This window comes from Hylaeus anthracinus, unplaced genomic scaffold (assembly GCF_026225885.1).
Source record: "Hylaeus anthracinus isolate JK02 unplaced genomic scaffold, UHH_iyHylAnth1.0_haploid 11982, whole genome shotgun sequence".
Taxonomy (NCBI): Eukaryota; Metazoa; Arthropoda; class Insecta; order Hymenoptera; family Colletidae; genus Hylaeus; species Hylaeus anthracinus.
This window is the reverse complement of record NW_026534330.1, coordinates 7,358,409-7,376,296: the sequence shown is the minus strand read 5'-3', so window position 1 is coordinate 7,376,296 and position 17,888 is coordinate 7,358,409. Positions and strand designations below refer to the sequence as shown.

The 17,888-nt window shown below is 36.8% G+C and overlaps 1 protein-coding gene across 7 annotated transcripts in view; it reads left to right on the top strand.

Annotated features, from left to right (window-relative positions):
• LOC128886163 (neurotrimin) overlaps window positions 1-17,888 on the top strand; it is a 318,713-nt gene that overhangs the window by 190,477 nt on the left and 110,348 nt on the right. For all 7 annotated transcript variants that reach the window (XM_054140808.1, XM_054140806.1, XM_054140803.1 and 4 more), the window contains exons 3-5: window positions 7,643-7,746; window positions 11,214-11,421; window positions 12,574-12,729. In XM_054140808.1, coding sequence (XP_053996783.1) covers window positions 7,643-7,746; window positions 11,214-11,421; window positions 12,574-12,729 — 468 coding nt within the window. The remainder of the gene's footprint in view (window positions 1-7,642; window positions 7,747-11,213; window positions 11,422-12,573; window positions 12,730-17,888) is intronic.

Genomic DNA, 17,888 nt, shown 5'->3' with positions numbered 1-17,888 from the left:
CCTGGGCCAACTACTTCGCGAATAGGTTTGCACGGTTCAAAGATAAAATTTTATTAAGGCAGAGTCTACGTTGACAAGCTATCGACATTCGGTTCTACAGGAATTCCGTCAACTTTTTTCGCGGCAACTATTGGATTTGTGCACGTGAAATGTCGTTTTTCTTTATTTTTAAATTAGTCGGGTTGATAACAGGCGCTTTACTCAAGTCTTCTTTATGTATAAATTCCAATTATGTTTAAACTATGTTCTTTGAAGCACAACAATATTTATTTCATTGTTCATGCATTGATCTGTGCTACTGTGTTTGAGTTCCTTCAAATGTGTTTTGTTACTCGTTCTATTTATCAGAAGCAGTGACTACAGAAAATATATCATATACCATAGTAATTCCATAACCCAATTTACTTTCTTTATCCGAGATAAATTTTATTCTTGTAAATATCACTTCCTTGCTTGCCTGATCACACGTAGTAGTCCATTTTATGCAAATTAATAAATGGCAGCATTAAAACGTTGAAGTTCCCCTCTGCCAATTAAAATATTACAAGTTTCTTTAATAATAATAAAAGCTACGTTATGTTTGTGTGAATTGTTCAATGAATTTACGAGAGAGATCTACCCAACGAAAGCGATAAATTTACAGATAGTGAAGTTTCTTTAACAACTGCACGGAACACTTTAGGAAACTTACGTGAGCTAACGCACCCCAGTTTAAGAAAAAGTGACGAAGGAAAGCTTTGCCAATTAGGAGCTCCGTTTTTCCATGTTTTTTTGGTTCCACGTCGCGGGGAAGGTGACTAACAGCTACTGTCTAACGGACGTTGATGCTGACAAGAAAAATAGTGCAAACTGTACAACACCGGCGTTCATCTAACGAGAAAGCATTGAATCACCTTTTGAGCCGTGGGTTTTTTCAAACCATCGCCGCGGTTTCGAGGGATGGCTAAGATTGATGAGGTGCGCTAAGAAAATACTCTTTTCTCGATAGTAGACATACTGTTACAGAGTTTACCACTCTCGAATAGCGGAAAGTACGATTTTCAAGTTTCTCTAATGACAAAGCGATGTAACCTTTCAGCGCAAACTTTGAGATAATCAAAATTAAACAAAGAAAAATTGAGATAATGCTAGTTATTCTTCTATATCATTGATAATATATTACACAAAATTTGTCATAAATTCATTATGCACTTTTTCAAAGAAAATGGATGATAGTTACTATATCATAAAAATGATTGCATTAATGGACGATAAATATGGTAAATAATTACAATCCTTTTAAAAAATGATTAATAAAACATGAGGTTTGCGAAGCAGATGAATAATATTCTACTCAATTTAAAAACATTAAAACACTTCAGCCGAACCTCGTCTATTTTACACATGTATCACCATAATGTACCATGTTTATCTCACATGTATCCTTACATAATTGTGTAATGCATTAATTGTTCCAAATCTCGAAGCACTAATATGAACTCAAGATCATCGAACATCGCAACGACAATACATTGTAATCTCCATTCCTCATGAATCTCCTTTGAGTATGAGAAAAGGGAAGCATTTGTACGTCCTTCAGTATCCAGATTCTCAAATTGGAAAACCATTGGGGCGAGGAAGTAAACGTGTTTCGCCAAACGAACCAGTGGGAGTAGCACCTGTGTTCGAGACTTTTAGAAATTTAGTAAGGCAGGGAGCTACGGGAAGTTTATCTCGCCGACAACTCTAACACCATTTAATACCAATACCAAAGATTTACAGACAAACATGTAACAACGACCCGTTAATGGATCGTTCGATTGTAGAAAGTGAACAGATACATGGTTACTTTTCTTTAAACGAAGTTTCCCTCTAGAATAAAGTTTCGAGACCTTTTTACTATAAATGCGACTCCATCTGAATTTTAGTTAGAATTTTAACTTCTGACTGATTGGGTGATGGTGGCCTTTTATGCATAAGGTATCAAATTAATAAGTGAATCCTAACCTACTTGGAAGACCATTTAAGAACTCGTCGATTTTAATATTAATTTTAAAAATCGAGCAAAGTCTCGACGACAGCATAGGACATTTAATTATATTTTATTATTCTTAATGTTACTCCGATATACACACAATACCACTTTGACAATACCAACACCAAAATACAACCGTCTACATAATTACATTCAAGAGGTTTGGAAAACAAGATCCTCCTCAAAACTACACAAGTAATTAACTCTTCATTGCTAAACTCGCGCGTCACAAAACAACAATTCGAGTAAACAAGAAAGAGTGAATTGAAGAATAACGGACCAGGTCGTTTCACGACCTCAATACCATTGGAAGTCCTCGACAAGCTGTATCATCGAGCTCTAAGAACGAAAGCTTTGTCACCGAATCCGTGCAAAGGACGAGGACTATGTTCAGAATCCGAAACGTAAGCGCAGTCGAGTACACATTGTCGCTCCCTCCGCTGGGACCAACACGCAAGTTAGTATTATCGAGCTTTGGGACGAGATGCAAGTGTTACCCGCATTCCCGCGGTTACCGAACTTAAGTCAAGTTTCACTGCTTCGGGCATGTTTTACGAGCAACGAGGTATTGTTGGTACACACCCTTTTCTCACGCACCGGCAACTGGCTTGGTCTTTGGCGCAGTGCCTCGTCTAAATAGCCTTTCGACTTGGCGCAGTTAATACTTGGTGGGTGACATTTTATTAGTCGAAGTACGTTGTTCACGTTAAATGACAGGTACTCATAGCATAAATGAGCCGTTCACTGCACATATCGATTAACTCCAGTTTTAGAAAAATTTGAAAAAGTGTCGAAAGCACTTGGTATAGTCATAACTTTTTATACTTGTAATAACTTTCCTGAAAAGAAAAGAATTTTGTTCAATATTTGTTTGAATTTATATTATAAAGGGTATTTTAAAAAACGATGTACATTATTTCATCGCATTTCTCAACTTTTTGTTAGTTCCTTGTCAATCTTGGTGAATTTTGTAATCGAGTTAATCGATTTGTGCAACGAACGATCAAATATTATTCTTAGAATTCAATTTGAAGTAAATCGTTGTTGAAGAGTCTTGGGACAAGCAAACAAAATTTATTTAACGTTAATCCTCATTTAATCTTGTACTTTTCAATAGTCCTGATCACTGTGTTTAATAATTATCACTGTGCTATGTGTTTGAAGTCAATGGTTTGATCTTTTCCTCAGTAAAAAGTTTCTCAAGCGAAAAGGCGTGATGCCAAGATCCGCAGTTAGAATTGCTCAGCAAAAAGGGAAGTGAATGTTCACCTCGTCAGCAATCTTTTGAATAGTTAAACGCCGATCGGCACGGATTTTTTTCGCAAACTTGAGCAACTGTTTCTTCATTACGGGCCATTGAAGGTCGACCTGGGCGTGGACCAACTTTGAAGGATCCTTGGCTCTCTTTAAATCTTTTAACCTATTGGTAAACCCCTGAATGGCTTGAGCGATCATCGTGGAAAGTACTTCAGGGCATCTTGCAAAGTTTCTGCTCCGATTTATCCATTTTAAACTCTGTTCCTTTAGTCGATCTCTTATAGGTGCGATCATAGTACAGATATTTCCAAACTTGCACGCTCTCCAAAAAGTATGAATTATACAGCAGGTATTACTGTAAAGACTGATGAAGCTTTAAACTTTATTAAGGTTTTAGATTTTAATTATTATATATAACATATATATAATATAATTTTGATATTACACATAGATCTATTATATATCAAGATTTCCGCTGAAAAAGAAATATTTAAATATTTCCATGCATGCTTTATAACTTTATTTCCGTGAATATTTTATTACTTTAATTATCCTTCGATCGCGAATACCACGAGTAACACACATACTAACATGTTGCTTTAATACGTTAGCCTGTATATTCGTAGGAAGCACCGCATCGACGCTGTACAGCATGCGTGGGAGCAGATTTGCTTAATCAAAGCCTGCTAATCACCTTGATAACGACTTTTGGGAAACGTGGTTACGAATTCTATGTTTCGCGACCGGTTTCGTCGCCGAGTCTCGTTACCATTACCGCATTGTGCGTAGATGAAAGCTGCCACAACGCATTAATTAACCGCCTCCTTTAATCTTTTTGCGCGAAAGGAATTATTAAACGTAGTAAGAGAATAGACGTCGCTCTCGTCGAAAATCTGCTACCTACACACAACCGCAATTTAATTAATTCGGAAAGCGCCTAGAAATATTCATCCGCGAATGCCCGGGCATGCATCGGTGCTCGTTGCAAATTTTCATTGAAACGCGTATTCGTTTTAAGGGGGGAAGCCACTGTACAATCATTGAAACTCGTGCACGCTTACGCGCTCCTTTCTTTCTGTAACGTCGAAATCGCATTGTCGAGTTGCAGCGTCAAATTGATTTCATTCGCGGACAGCATTACAATCTCTGTCCACAATTTTCATCGAGACGTAAGCTCGCTGCAATGGCGTCGTAACGGGTGTTATCGCGACTACAAGTTTCTTTAGGGTTTTAATTGATTACTCTGTAATTTCGTGGAAACTGTTAATTGTTTGTGATGGGATAGTGGTAACAATAAAGTTAAGTATCCTTAGTAAAGGAATTTGGTCATTAATCACTGGATTTCTCTAAACATTGTTCAGGAAAATTGAAGCTAATTTACTTTTAAATGAAATTTGAACAATGTAGATTCTTTGGTGTTTTTAGTAGAGAGCATTTGTTATCATTAGACGTAGGAAAATCGTTTTATGTGTTGAACATAATACTGTCTACTTAAGAGTAGGAACATAGTGTTTCTATAAATAATAAATCACATCTGAATGTTAATCATTTATTTTGCATAAAGCAAAATAAAGAATTAATTCAATAATATTATCAATGTTAAACTAATGTATGTAAACTAACTATGTATTCATTTTATACACACAATACAATTCTATTTCAATGACAATTAATTACAATTAATTTTTTCTTAAATTCTTCTTCAAATTTAATAATTATAATATTATTACTATCGACTAATTGGCCAACAAGTAAGTAACATTTCGGTTCTTTTACGTGTCTGAAATATTCGGGAATTAAAGTGTGAAATCTAGTGGAGCGACTGTTGTCCTAATTAACTTCTTCGGTATAACGATATCGTGATATTACCACAAACCTTATACCTCTCCTTCGCGGTGCGCACTGTTGTAACACATACAATTTTAACTTTATTCTTAACTAAGCTCTGTAACTGAAACTACAAGGACTTAATCTCCTCTTTGCGTTGCAGTTAATCCTCTATGCAACGTGCGATACTCACGGCGAGGACTTATACTTATACGTCGGAGACGCTTTTAAGTATTATAGAAAGTACTCTATTCCGCAGTTCATTTAAATAAATAAGAAGTTAATACTGTAATCGCCTTATATGCGTGGAATATTAACATGTAGCTTTCCTATTCTGCTTTACTAAAAGTAGCAAAGTAATCTAACTTTCACCTGCCAGAGATCACTCGTCGTGAGATGTTAGAGCCTATGATAGACTAAAATAATTGTCACCGTCCGAATTGGGACTGCTAATTTTATTATGCATTATATTTCATGTTAATACTTATTTTACCGGATTGATGCCTATTCATATTAAGATTGACATCATCATTTCTATTACAATAATTTCTATTAAATGACCGTTTTATTTTTATTTTCATTTTGTTTCTTTCTTCGCCGTTACTCTTACGCTTTTGTATCTTTTGCAACTTTTAACTACCAGACAATCAAACTGATTACGATCAAAATAAATCCTATATTTCTCTTGTTGCGTTCTTCATTTTTCGCGCAACCACGTACCGTATCGCGGTATTCTCGTCGAAAAATAATTTCGCGAGTCCACTTAACGAAGAATACCAGCGTCCGCGAAATCACAGACAAAGCTGCTCGTCTTCCGATATTGGAAAAAGAACTCCACGTATCCTGTTCCACTTCCGCTAATGCGTGTGCATCCGCGTTCCAGCTGAAACCAGAGCTGGTACTCGCTCGCAAACGGAACGATACCGTCGGTGATGAATTGAGATATCGATTTGGAATCTCTGTAACCGTGTATCGCATTGGTCAGAATAGAAAACCTGTTGATTTTGCGTAGTCCTGGTTCCACGGGAGCGGCCAGGGCTTCGCGATCCTTCATTGTCGTCGATTCGGACGTCGGCTTTGTTCCGTACGTTGGAGATGCACTTAGCAATCCCTTTCGCGATCCGTTTTGTCAGATCAGTAGGGACGAATTAATCGCAGCGCATCGCGGGAAACATTCTTCTTTGTGGCTTCTTCGAAACGTAACGGAGGAAAGTTCGCGAACAGTAATGGTACTTGAACAGTAATATGTTAATAATAATATTATAAGTGGAGTATTAAGATAGTGAACAGTTCAATTTGAATACTGATCCTTGAAGAAAAGTATCCAAATAATGATAATTGAACTGTATTATCATAATAACGACGAGCTATTTGAATAATGATATTTGACCAGTAACATTCAAATCATGAATTTTAAGCAATATTCTTCGAAAAATGATACTCGAAATAATCCATAAATAATCTCATTTGAATACTAACACTTCAATAACGACACCCAAGCAATACTATTCGAATAATCATATTAAAAATTCGTAGTCCTTGAGCATTTTACAAACCAGAGAACCTGTTGATTTTCTTTAGAGTTCACCTCCCCAAGAGTGTCAGGCTTAACAACCCTTCATTGTCGTTCGATTCAGACATGAAGTTCGCTCCCATATGTGGACAAGCACTTAGGAATACCTTCTTCTGTTCTCTCAGTTTGTGCGGATCGACCTGATTGCGTAAAACTGCAAACAGATTCCGCGTCCCGCGGTGTTCGTCAGTCACTCCATTTTCTCCCTGCGTTTGTTGTTCCAGACGTCGTAATTAACGCGGCGAACTGTTGTATAATAAAGTACGACTGACATAATTAACGGCGCTCTGCATTTCGTGCTACCGCTCTGAAAAGAGCTGAAAGTAACTCGGTCTTATCCCGAAGCCTTCCACCTCCTCTTTCTCTCCCCTCTGCGCTCCGTCTACCTCTTTCTAGCATTCCGTTCGTCCCCTGTATTTCGTTCTGTCTCCCTCCGATTCTGCTTCACCGCGAGTTCTTTGCGTCCATAAATAATTCAGGTGCTCAGGATGTCGTAAAGACATTAACGAAGGCAAAAGCTTTTAAGGGCGGCACGGCTGAATCCTGAACTCGTTACGCGGCTCTTACGATAATAACTCGCAATCTCTGCCGACGGTCTATTGTTCAACGATATATGTATTTACGTTCAGGGCTGATGCGATTTTTCCTTCGCGTATAACGCGTTCCTGAGGATAATGAATGTTCATCATGCTTTCACGCAAACCTCAGTGTAAATCTGAACAACCTTGCATTCAACTGTTTAGTCACTCGTTTGGAGTGAGTAAGAGTTAAGTTACAGTAATTTGGATGGGAAGTTTAGATAAATTTGAACGTATACATATTCTAGAACTTTTGTCACTTTACTCTTTATCTTCTCGATTTGAAATAAATCAATAAGTCCTTTGCTATTTTGCAATATAAAGCTGAATGATATTGATATGCAAAATGACGTTGACATACAAATAATGTCTGTTTATAAATTTATTTTTCAGATTCCGACTTCCCTAGGTTTGCCGAGGAAATTCAAAATGTGACAGTAAGCATAGGTCGAGATGCTTTGTTAGCCTGCATAGTGGACAATCTTCGATCTTATAAGGTAATAATAAATATTTGATTTCATACATAACGATATCGAATAATTGAATAACTTCAAAAGTTATTAACACATTGAAGTTTTCAAAAAACTATTTCATTTTCTTACAATCTAAAGATCTTATTACTATACTCACGATAAAGGATTGTTGGTATAGATTTAAATCATTTGGCATTTATTGATTCGCACAATTTAATCATTTATTCGCATAAAGTAATGTTTTCACATTTTTTGTCACTTGGATCAATCCAAGGACTTTAGCATTGCCTGCGTTCTCCCTCGAGGAGGAAACGAAAATATCGGTGCATTTAGTTTCCAGCATATTGGAATCAAAACATAACGAGTGTTTTCTCATCGACTGGTGGAAATTTGTGCAAATTCGGGACGCGCGTCTAACCAAACGATCTTGCATCAGCAGATAAATAAGCCAGTATGTGTTTCCCACGACAATAATATTAACATCGCAAGCTTACTTTGAAAGAAACAAATGACGTCAGTGCTCAACTGGGGTCTCACAGGCCCCTTTATTCCCCAACCTCACAATATGAACAATAATAACATGAACAGTACACTATCTCAGAAGACACGTTTAACCTGTCAACACGTGCACAGTATATAAATGTACGCGCGTGTCACGCATTTACCGGTTACAAAGCAATATTTGTCGACAGGAGTTTGTCAGACCCCTACAGGGAGTAGTCCAAGGTTAAGCAAAACTTTTTTACGCTTCGCTAGATAATTTAACGCGATGGAGTCAAGGGAGATGGCGGAACCTGGTAATTCTAGCCCGTGACTCGCAACAACGTCAACTTCAGCCGACTACGTCGTTCGTTACACCAATGGAAATACATCATAGACCGTGTCACGTTGAATTATTAAAGTAATACAGTAACAACGCCGGTTTGCGTGATCCTCCCACGCGATCCGGTGTACCTTGCTCGCGTAAAGAGCCGTCGTGCCTTGTATTACCATTTCTAGGGATGATATTTTCCAGACATTACTGCGCGGGAACGAGAAACATACTACCCCAATAAAGAGGTGTTCCTAAATGTAGAGGGAGGCGTCGTGGAAGTACTGTGAAGGCTCACGAGACGAAAATTGTATCATAGTTGCCGGAATTTAATTTATGTAATACCCAATTTATGAGGTAGAGATCCTGAAGGGGCCGTATATACTTAGCTGAAACGTCGAAGTGTATTTAACGTAATTATTTGGTTCTGTTGCTTTTGATACCAAAGATATAATAATTTTTCATTCGTCAGAAAATCACTGGGGAAGGAATAAAGTTTTCATCTGTTTTAAAATTATGAGCACGCGGAATTAAAGTTTGTTATTATACGCGTGAGAAAGTGAATGTATGTATATAAAATGTATTCGGTATATGTAAGTGCTCAAGAGATTAGGTACAGTTAGAATTTCTGTTAGAATATTAGCTTTACATTCTCTTTGAATTAGCTAATTTTGTTCTTTAAATTCAATTCAAAATATATCGTATACACGAAAACAAGAAAAACGTGCTGGAACAAAGACTACAAGTGGATATCACGTAACAACGATACAATGACCACGTACCCTTTGTCTTTTGAAAAAAAAAGTCTTTTTGTTAACGAAATAAATGTCTGTAACGTCTTGTCTTCGAGTTCTTCAATGGTGCACAATAATTCCTCGTATTAAAAACATATAAACAGAAATCATAAACTGCATGTGATGCAGCAACGATGAAGGTTTATTCAGAGGTCTGTCTACGTACAATGACCAGGTACCTTTTGTCTTTTGAAACGAAAGCGTGAAAAATGAAACAACTGCTCTCACCAGAGTCTGTTATCAGAACAATGGACTCCGTTGGCTACGTAAAAGGAAACAGGTCTTTTTTGTTTACAAAATAAATGGCTGTGTTCGCAAAACACACCTGCATTTCGGTGTTTTCAAGCTTTGAAATGAGCCAGGAAGATTTCGTTTAATAAATGCATGAGAACAAGCACTACAGTTTAATATAATAAACAATGAAATTGTATTCAGAGTTTTATCCACAGTCGAGAAATGAATATACAAAATTATTTTAAAGTGATAAAATAAATGTAATAGTGAAAGATATAAGTAATCAAAAATTGTGTTATTATCATATGAATTTTATATTGAGTAGGACATTGATTGATTATTCATCGAAGGTAGTAAGTGTCCATATATTTTTGAACGAGAGTGTAGATACCAATCCTTGAACATGTTAAACCGCAATGTATTTTCTTTCGTTCCCTCAATTTTTCAAGCAAAAGAAGAAGTATCTCCGAACTCTTCGAGCTGAAGAGTGAAAAACCAAATGGATAATGTTATCAAAACATCGAACTCAATTGACCACGTAACAGAAAAACAGACTGTTTCGTTCACGAAATAAACGCCTCAGTTTCGTTTTCTTCGAGGCAGGGGATCGATACTTAGGGTATTCCCCGCATATTAAGAAGCAGTCAGTATCCCCGGCACCGTATTCGAGAAAGTTTGAACGTATCTCGTGTACCCACAAAAGCTTCCTATTCGCATCGAAACCTCGACGACGAAGGAGGGAAAACGAGGGAGGGTTCTAAGCCTTCTTATACTTATCCTTCTATTCTCTGTATCCCGTGAAGGTTTCGAAGATCCACGAAAGGATACGGAATACAAGCCATCGGTGTATTGGATTAAGCGGGCGATAAGAAGGAAGGGTTGTTATATATGGTGTCCAAAGCCCAAGGAAAAAGGAGAGTCGGGCATGAATAGAATTCGCTGAGAATGAACATACGAGCAATTCTATAAATGAAACTGTACAACGGAATACCTTGTACTTTTCAATTCTTTCCTCCGAGCTTGCAAAATTTATCGGACGCCTCTGAGAAACTATCACCTGGGAAAGTTTCGCCTCCTATCATTCGATGGTTTTCGAAGAATTGAATGATGAAAGTTTAGAAAAATTCCGGAAAGTGCATGGAATGAAGTCTTGGGAAAGTTGGACATCGCCTAACCGTGCGAAATTTCCCCCTCCTCATCTGGCAATTTTCTTCTGGTTCCGCGAAGAAAGAAGAACAATTCATTATTATTAAACTTCAGTTACGTTTGGAATTGATGAGATATCTGGTGAATAAAAATATCGAGGTGTTATCGTTGCCAACACAGTATGAAAGTTCACTATGATTTTACCGTGCTCCTACCATTTCCTTGCTTTTTAAAGTTATAGGTCTTCGCTTGATACGTAGAACAAACATTCTGCATTGACAAAGTTGAAAGATAAACGATTAATATTCCTTGTAATTTATTTCAATTGATATTAGATGCAATATCCGCCTTCTATCTCAAATAATTATTATTAAAAGTTACAGAAGAGAATCAGTAGATCAATTTATTTGGAAAGAATTGCAAAGCCCTCAGAATGTTAGTCTTCGTAGGAAAACGTGACTTCGTTGAACATACTATGAACATACGCCTACGCATGTTTGTTTCAGGTGGCATGGGTGCGCGTCGATACACAGACCATCCTGTCTATCCACCATAATATCATCACACAGAATCCTCGGATCTCGTTGTCCTACAATGACCATCGTACGTGGTACCTTCATATAAAGGAGGTTAAAGAGGTGGACCGCGGGTGGTACATGTGTCAGGTGAACACCGATCCAATGAGAAGCCGACAGGGCTACCTGCAGGTCGTAGGTAAGTGATCACATTGTATATTATATTTTCGTGTTTCACGTTTGACGAAATTAACAAGGGAATGCATGGGTGGCATTCAATCATCGTTTTCCCAGTAAATTCACAACGAAATTGAGATGTATAGCAAGTGGGGAAAAATGCTTAATATTACATATTTGTTATACTGGGGTCTGTGATACTTGAAAGAAATATTTTGATCAATAATGTGTTTTGTTGGTAAAATTGCTGCAACGCACATTTGGTAATCTATGCTTGAGTATGTTCTGCACAATTGTACGTTTGCACAATTCAAATATTTAATTTTCCAGTCCGATACAATGTATTACGTCACAGGAAAGTTTGTGTTACTTGAATTCTGATTTCTATTTCTATTGGTTTGTAATCGCTATTAATTTTGGTCGTTACAGACACCCCTAATTAACCGCAGGTTTAAGCCTTGTTCGTTTGATTAAGCAAAGTCTCGCTGAGGACAGTTTATCGATAATCTCTTCTATCTAAATAGCGACTCGACGATGCGGAGCCCACGATAGTGAAGCCTACGATACAAACTTTGAAGTTTGTAAATTATTTTGTAAAATGTTTGACGAGTTGAGAAAATGACAGGTGCTATTATTAACGAAAAACGTTTCAACAACGGTGATCTGTAACGCATAGTGATTCAAATGTAATCTGATGCAAGCACAAAAAAATAACAATAATACTATTTCTAGTTTTTAATCAGTGTAACAGTGATCTCTAGAAATTAAAAGAATTAAGCATACTTGAGGAGGCAGGGGAGAACAATTATTTCATCTTACCTATTTAATTTCGTTTGATTTTGATCAATACTTCTCAATAATTTTAAATTATTTCAAAAGGAAACAAAAGGGATCAAAGTCACCGCGTATCATTCTGATTGTCCAAACGAGCAAGTAAAAATATTACTACGTTCATTGGTACACAATTGTATTTAATTATTTAACATTTTTATTGAGACACAAGACTGGGAAAAGAATTTGAAAAATTGATCCATTTTGATTGAATTAACATCGATTTATTCGAGGCCCGCTTGTACAGCATAAACTATTCGCTTGTACAGCGAAGAACTTTATCACTTTGTAGGATGAAAAAGAACGTTATCTATTCAATTTTCGCATTTCTCCCTTATTGCAGTGCCACCTTCCATTATCACGAAAGAAACCAGCACAGACATGGTCGTTCGCGAGGGTTCGAACGTGACGCTGACGTGTAAAGCTTCCGGATATCCGGAGCCCTACGTCATGTGGCGCAGAGAGGACGGAAAGGACATAAACTATAATGGCGAGAGCGGTGAGTTTTTGATCCATCAATTCTCCGTGACTTTAATTGACGGTCAGACGCCGGCAATGTCGATTTTTCGATATTAAAGTGTATTTGGGTGGTCATAAACTCAGCTATGACAGGCTTCTGTTGAAAATGTCAATCTTGACGGCGAGTGACAAGTATACTTGTTTAAATTATTACTGTGGAAGGAAATGTAGAGTGGCTGAACCATGTGGAACGAGTTATATTTATGAAAGGAGCACGTACAATTTCAATAGCAATAATTCTTTTATTCTATAATTTAAATAATTTGTGTTATTTAAATGATACTTTTTCAATAATAATAGGTCTTCTTAAATATCTTCATCGTTACTTCAAAGCGTCGGCGTCGTTCTTGTATCCCTCGGTCGAGGCAATCGATACGTTTCGACGTAAAGCGAAGAAGCTAATACGGAAGTACTACTGGATAGAATAAACATTTTATCATCGACAATCGCAAATAATCGATTTTCCGGGAAGCTTCTGTTTGTCGTGGTTCGCTCCTAAAAATAGCTAAGCAGTTTAAGAGCACGGGACCTCTCAGACGAGGTCGCCTCGATCGATGCTAATTACTTTCTTAATTACTAATTATGGAGAGGGTGAGAAGTACGATACCAACCTTCCTCCTTCGCGTACACATATACATATTCGCGCACGCTCTTTCTTTCTCTTTCTCTCCCGCACATACATTAGTGGACAAAGATGTACAGGGAAGCGAGACGTCAGACAGTCTGTCGGTTTCAAAGGATTTTCTCAATATCGGATAAAGGCCGGATTTAATTTCTGCTCTAATTTAAATTTTCATTGCCCTCGAGGTATACTCAGGCTCAGACGCTCAGAGAAAGCTTTCGAAGCTTGCGTCTCGTCCTAACTCCGCCCGTATAAACTGTCACTGATAAATATGTATGCGTCGAATCGTTTTCGCGTGGAAAAAAGATACTCCGTCCCAATCCCTGTTCGTGGACAATCGAAGAAACGTGAAACGCTTTGTTATTCGAAAGCAAGAGGCGCCTGAAAATTTTCTCCTTGATCCTATTGTTCTTGACATTTCGTAAAACAAAAGCTTCTGCCTGAGGTGCGTGAAATCTCTGGAAAAAAAGTTCTTGATGTCGACTATACAATAGGAAAGCCATTTACATACGTATTATGAGTAGTAAAAACCGTTGTAAATTCGCAACAATGGAGTGCAAGCTCTAATATTAGTAGAATAAAATGTATATTTTGAAAATTCAATAGAATTAATTTCGTCCATTGACAAGTTATTAAAGCTAAGATAAAATAATAAGTATTTATATAAAGTTAATTTAGTTAAGTTTAATACAAATTTAAATCTAATGCAGTAATTATACAAATTATATGCAGTTCATATTTTTCGTTGTAGAGCTAATTAAATATTCTTTATTAAATATTTTACTGTCGCCATAGCAATTCGTTTAATCGAATGCTCTGTACCAGGGATTGCCCTCTCTTATCCACGTACGTAATCTGTCGTACATCTGCAGCGCTGCGCAAACCGTGAGACGTACGATCTATTACTACTGTATTTAAACTAATTTGCATAATTTTCTATGACTCAGAAACTCACGGCGAGAGTCATTTCAAACTTCAGCCATATATTCTGAATGAATTACTTTATGTACGTGGGGGGAATAAAATCTAGAAACAGTTCAGGATTAAGTATTTATCGTGCATAAAACTCGGATTTTAATTAAACTTTCATAACAATTTAATAAATCGTATAATTTGACTGCTGCTGTAATAAATTGAAGTACTTCAACCTAAATGAAAATCTTTAAGTAAGAAGTCTTGGAGTTTCAAATGTTTGATGAATCATTCACTTCTATATCAAAAGTTAGTGAATTGGGAAAAACTTAGTCTGTTGATTAACACACCTTGTCACACTTAATTTCACATTAACTGGTATTTAGTATAAAATTAACGCGGTTAATATTTTTATTCCTCTAATATTAGAACATTCAATATTTTTATTTGCAATAATACAATTAATTGCTATACTAAGATTAAAAATATTACTTTTAATTTTTCCTTCTAAATTTTGAATATAAATATTTGTCTTCATTCCGTTTGGAAAACTCCAACCATATTTTTACCATTTAATCAATAACATAAATAAGAAATCTTCATTTACGTTCAAACTTGAAGTAATTAGTATCCCAGTCATAGATACCATTTTCATAGCAAAAGAAGCAATCTTGTTGAAAACCAATGAATACGTATATCGCGTTACATGTACGCTAGTCTCGTGGTCACGCTAATCAATTCGCGAGGCCTGGCGAGCAATCAACGGGTAATTAGGAGGCGACATCGTTCGACGATCATATATCGAAGGACACATCTGCTATTATATGCGGGACATGTCATTCGATGATAGCGTCAGATTATCGACGTAATTGGACGAAATATTACGGTGGTGAATACGGCACGCACTCGAACCGCGAGTTGCTAACTGAGGTGTTGCCCTCTGGGGCTTGGGGACAGCCTAGCACCATCACTCGCACGTCTGACGGCCTCCAGACACCTTGGCCCGTGAGGAAACCGTGGTCTGGTGTCAGATTCCCCAGCTCCCTGGTCGTCACTATATTCCACGGACAGCTCCGCTATCGAATAATGGTGTACACCACCTGCTACCAAACAACTTCATTATTAAAACTTCGTTTTTAAATCAACGGTAACAGAGGAAAGGGTGGTATCGTGGCTACATATAAATAGGGTCCTTCGCAACTTTTATATTTTTATCTTTGCACTAGTTGGAGTTTAAGCATACACTATATCAGGTATATTTGTCACAATGTTGCAAAGGATATGATGATGGAATGATAGTGGGCACTGTGTTAACTATTGCACTCCTGTGTCGAGTTACACTCGACATCATTTTTATTCAAGGGAATTAAACACTAATTTTTATATGTATTTAGCACCTTCTTTATTAATTGAAATTTTCTTATTTTTCAATTGAAAAATTTAGACGTTCCATCAGAACTAGATTACTACATAATTTGCAATCTATTTGCAACATAATTAATAATACAATATACTTCAATTTAATGTCAATCGAGAAACTGTGTTTTAAAGTACATTTTAGATGGAACACATAAAATAATAAGGATTTATAAGAAACAAAATTGTAAAAATATTTGGAGCGCTATTGTTTAAAATAAATAAAAATCGACAAAACGAAAGGAAGATGATTATGGTTACTGTCTAATAATTGTTGGAACTCAACTTGACGCTATTTATTTTCATTTTATGAGATTCATCTTACCTAGTGAAAGACTTAAGTATGTCGATGAGTTACTAACCACGAAAAATTTGAAGTGCCAAAATACCTGACTTAGAAAATGGCGGCCAGTTAGGATGGTGCACGCACCATTGACCATGTTCGAGGAAATTCTTCCTTCGACCTTAGAATTCAGGACAACCTTGCCTATAATAAGGTAGCTCAAGACTTTTGCAGACTACTGTACACATCCACACACGGCCAGCTCCCTTAACGCCACCCTTATGCCGCCACCCAGCTCTGGAAAGTGAAAAAGAATGGCCAAGAGAGATGAAAAAGCAAATCGAATTTTGTAAAACTCTCGCGCGTCTGGCGGTGTTTTTAAGGAATGGGATCAAGATACCCGATGCTTGGTGAGCGGGAGGGGGAGGGAAGATTTACTTCTTAGGACTCAACCGATCGCCTAGAAAACCGATAAAAGACGGAAAAACACGGGGAGCAAAACGGAGGGTAGAAAAGGGAACAGAGGAATTTCGAATTGGAAGAATGAGTCAGGGGTAACGAATCGTGTGGCCGAAAAAACGAGCATTTTAGTTTAAGGAATCTAGTATAGGTAGTTAAGTAAACATTGATAATTTGTATAATCGTTACTTGTCATGTCAACTAATTAAAAACGACATTTTAGTCTACAATTTGGACACACTTCAGGTTGCATTAAAAAAATATTTATATGCCAGACATAAGACATGAAAATAAAAAACATCAAATTGCAAAAGAAATGTACAAAATGATGGAATATTGTTCAGAAACACGACTTGAATAATGTAATAATTTATATATAATTCGAAGGGTCATTTTAATCATGCATATGTCAATAAATTTCTATGAAAATTAAACTACATTTAAATTAGAAAGGAGATAATGTTTACTTACACAGGAAAGTGTTCGCATTTTCTATTTTCTCTGTGTATTTCTTTTCTTTAATCGCACTGGAAACCCGGTTAAATAAATTTTCGCACCTTGTCAAGCACTTTTATCGAAATGGATCACGAATTATTATTCGAATCGAATCGAAACAATTAGCCACCACTTTATCGAAAATTTCTGTATTCCAAGATTGTTACCAATTCGGAGCTCTGCAGCGTGACGGATTCTGCTTCGAAATAGTTATACACTGCTCGTTTCCCAATAATCCCGTTAATCCGAACTGGAATCCAAGGGAATCAAGCAAATGGAACCTAACATGTTTTACTTTAGTTTCGTCAGACTGTCTGACGCGTTTCCGGCTGGCTATTTTTTTTTATGCAGAACCTTTTCGGTAGTTTATATTCGTATCAAACAATGGCGAGTTCTATTTTCTCTTCGCGGCTTTTAAACTGATTTTTATTTTAGAGAACAGCAGAATAGTCATTAGCTCTCATTGCAAGCTCCCGTGGGACACCGGACACATACTAATGCAGGCGTGTATACACTGCTCTTGCATTCGTATGTGTTTGTTGTCTCTACCACTCCAATTGTATGGAATGGTAAATTCGTTGTAATTCAGAGCTGGCCTTGGAGAAGACTGCGCCACGTTAATGCAATCAATCCACTACCAGCTACAATCCAATTCAAGAACCTTATAATAATTGTTTCTCATTATTCATTGTATTTTAGATATATGTATATATAATTCGTGGTTGTACCGCTGAAAGGATTTCAAAAGAAGATAATGAAACTGTGAATTTGAATATTGATTTTTTATTACTATTGCGGACACTTCATTATCCAATTTAGAAGAATAGAATTAAGAATGGAGGTTGAGTCTTATAAACACAACTACTGTTCCCCTTTAATCAAATCTCATTTATTCTCATCAAATCAGTTCCATTATTTCGAAGATTGCACGTGTTTTCCGCGTATTTTCTGT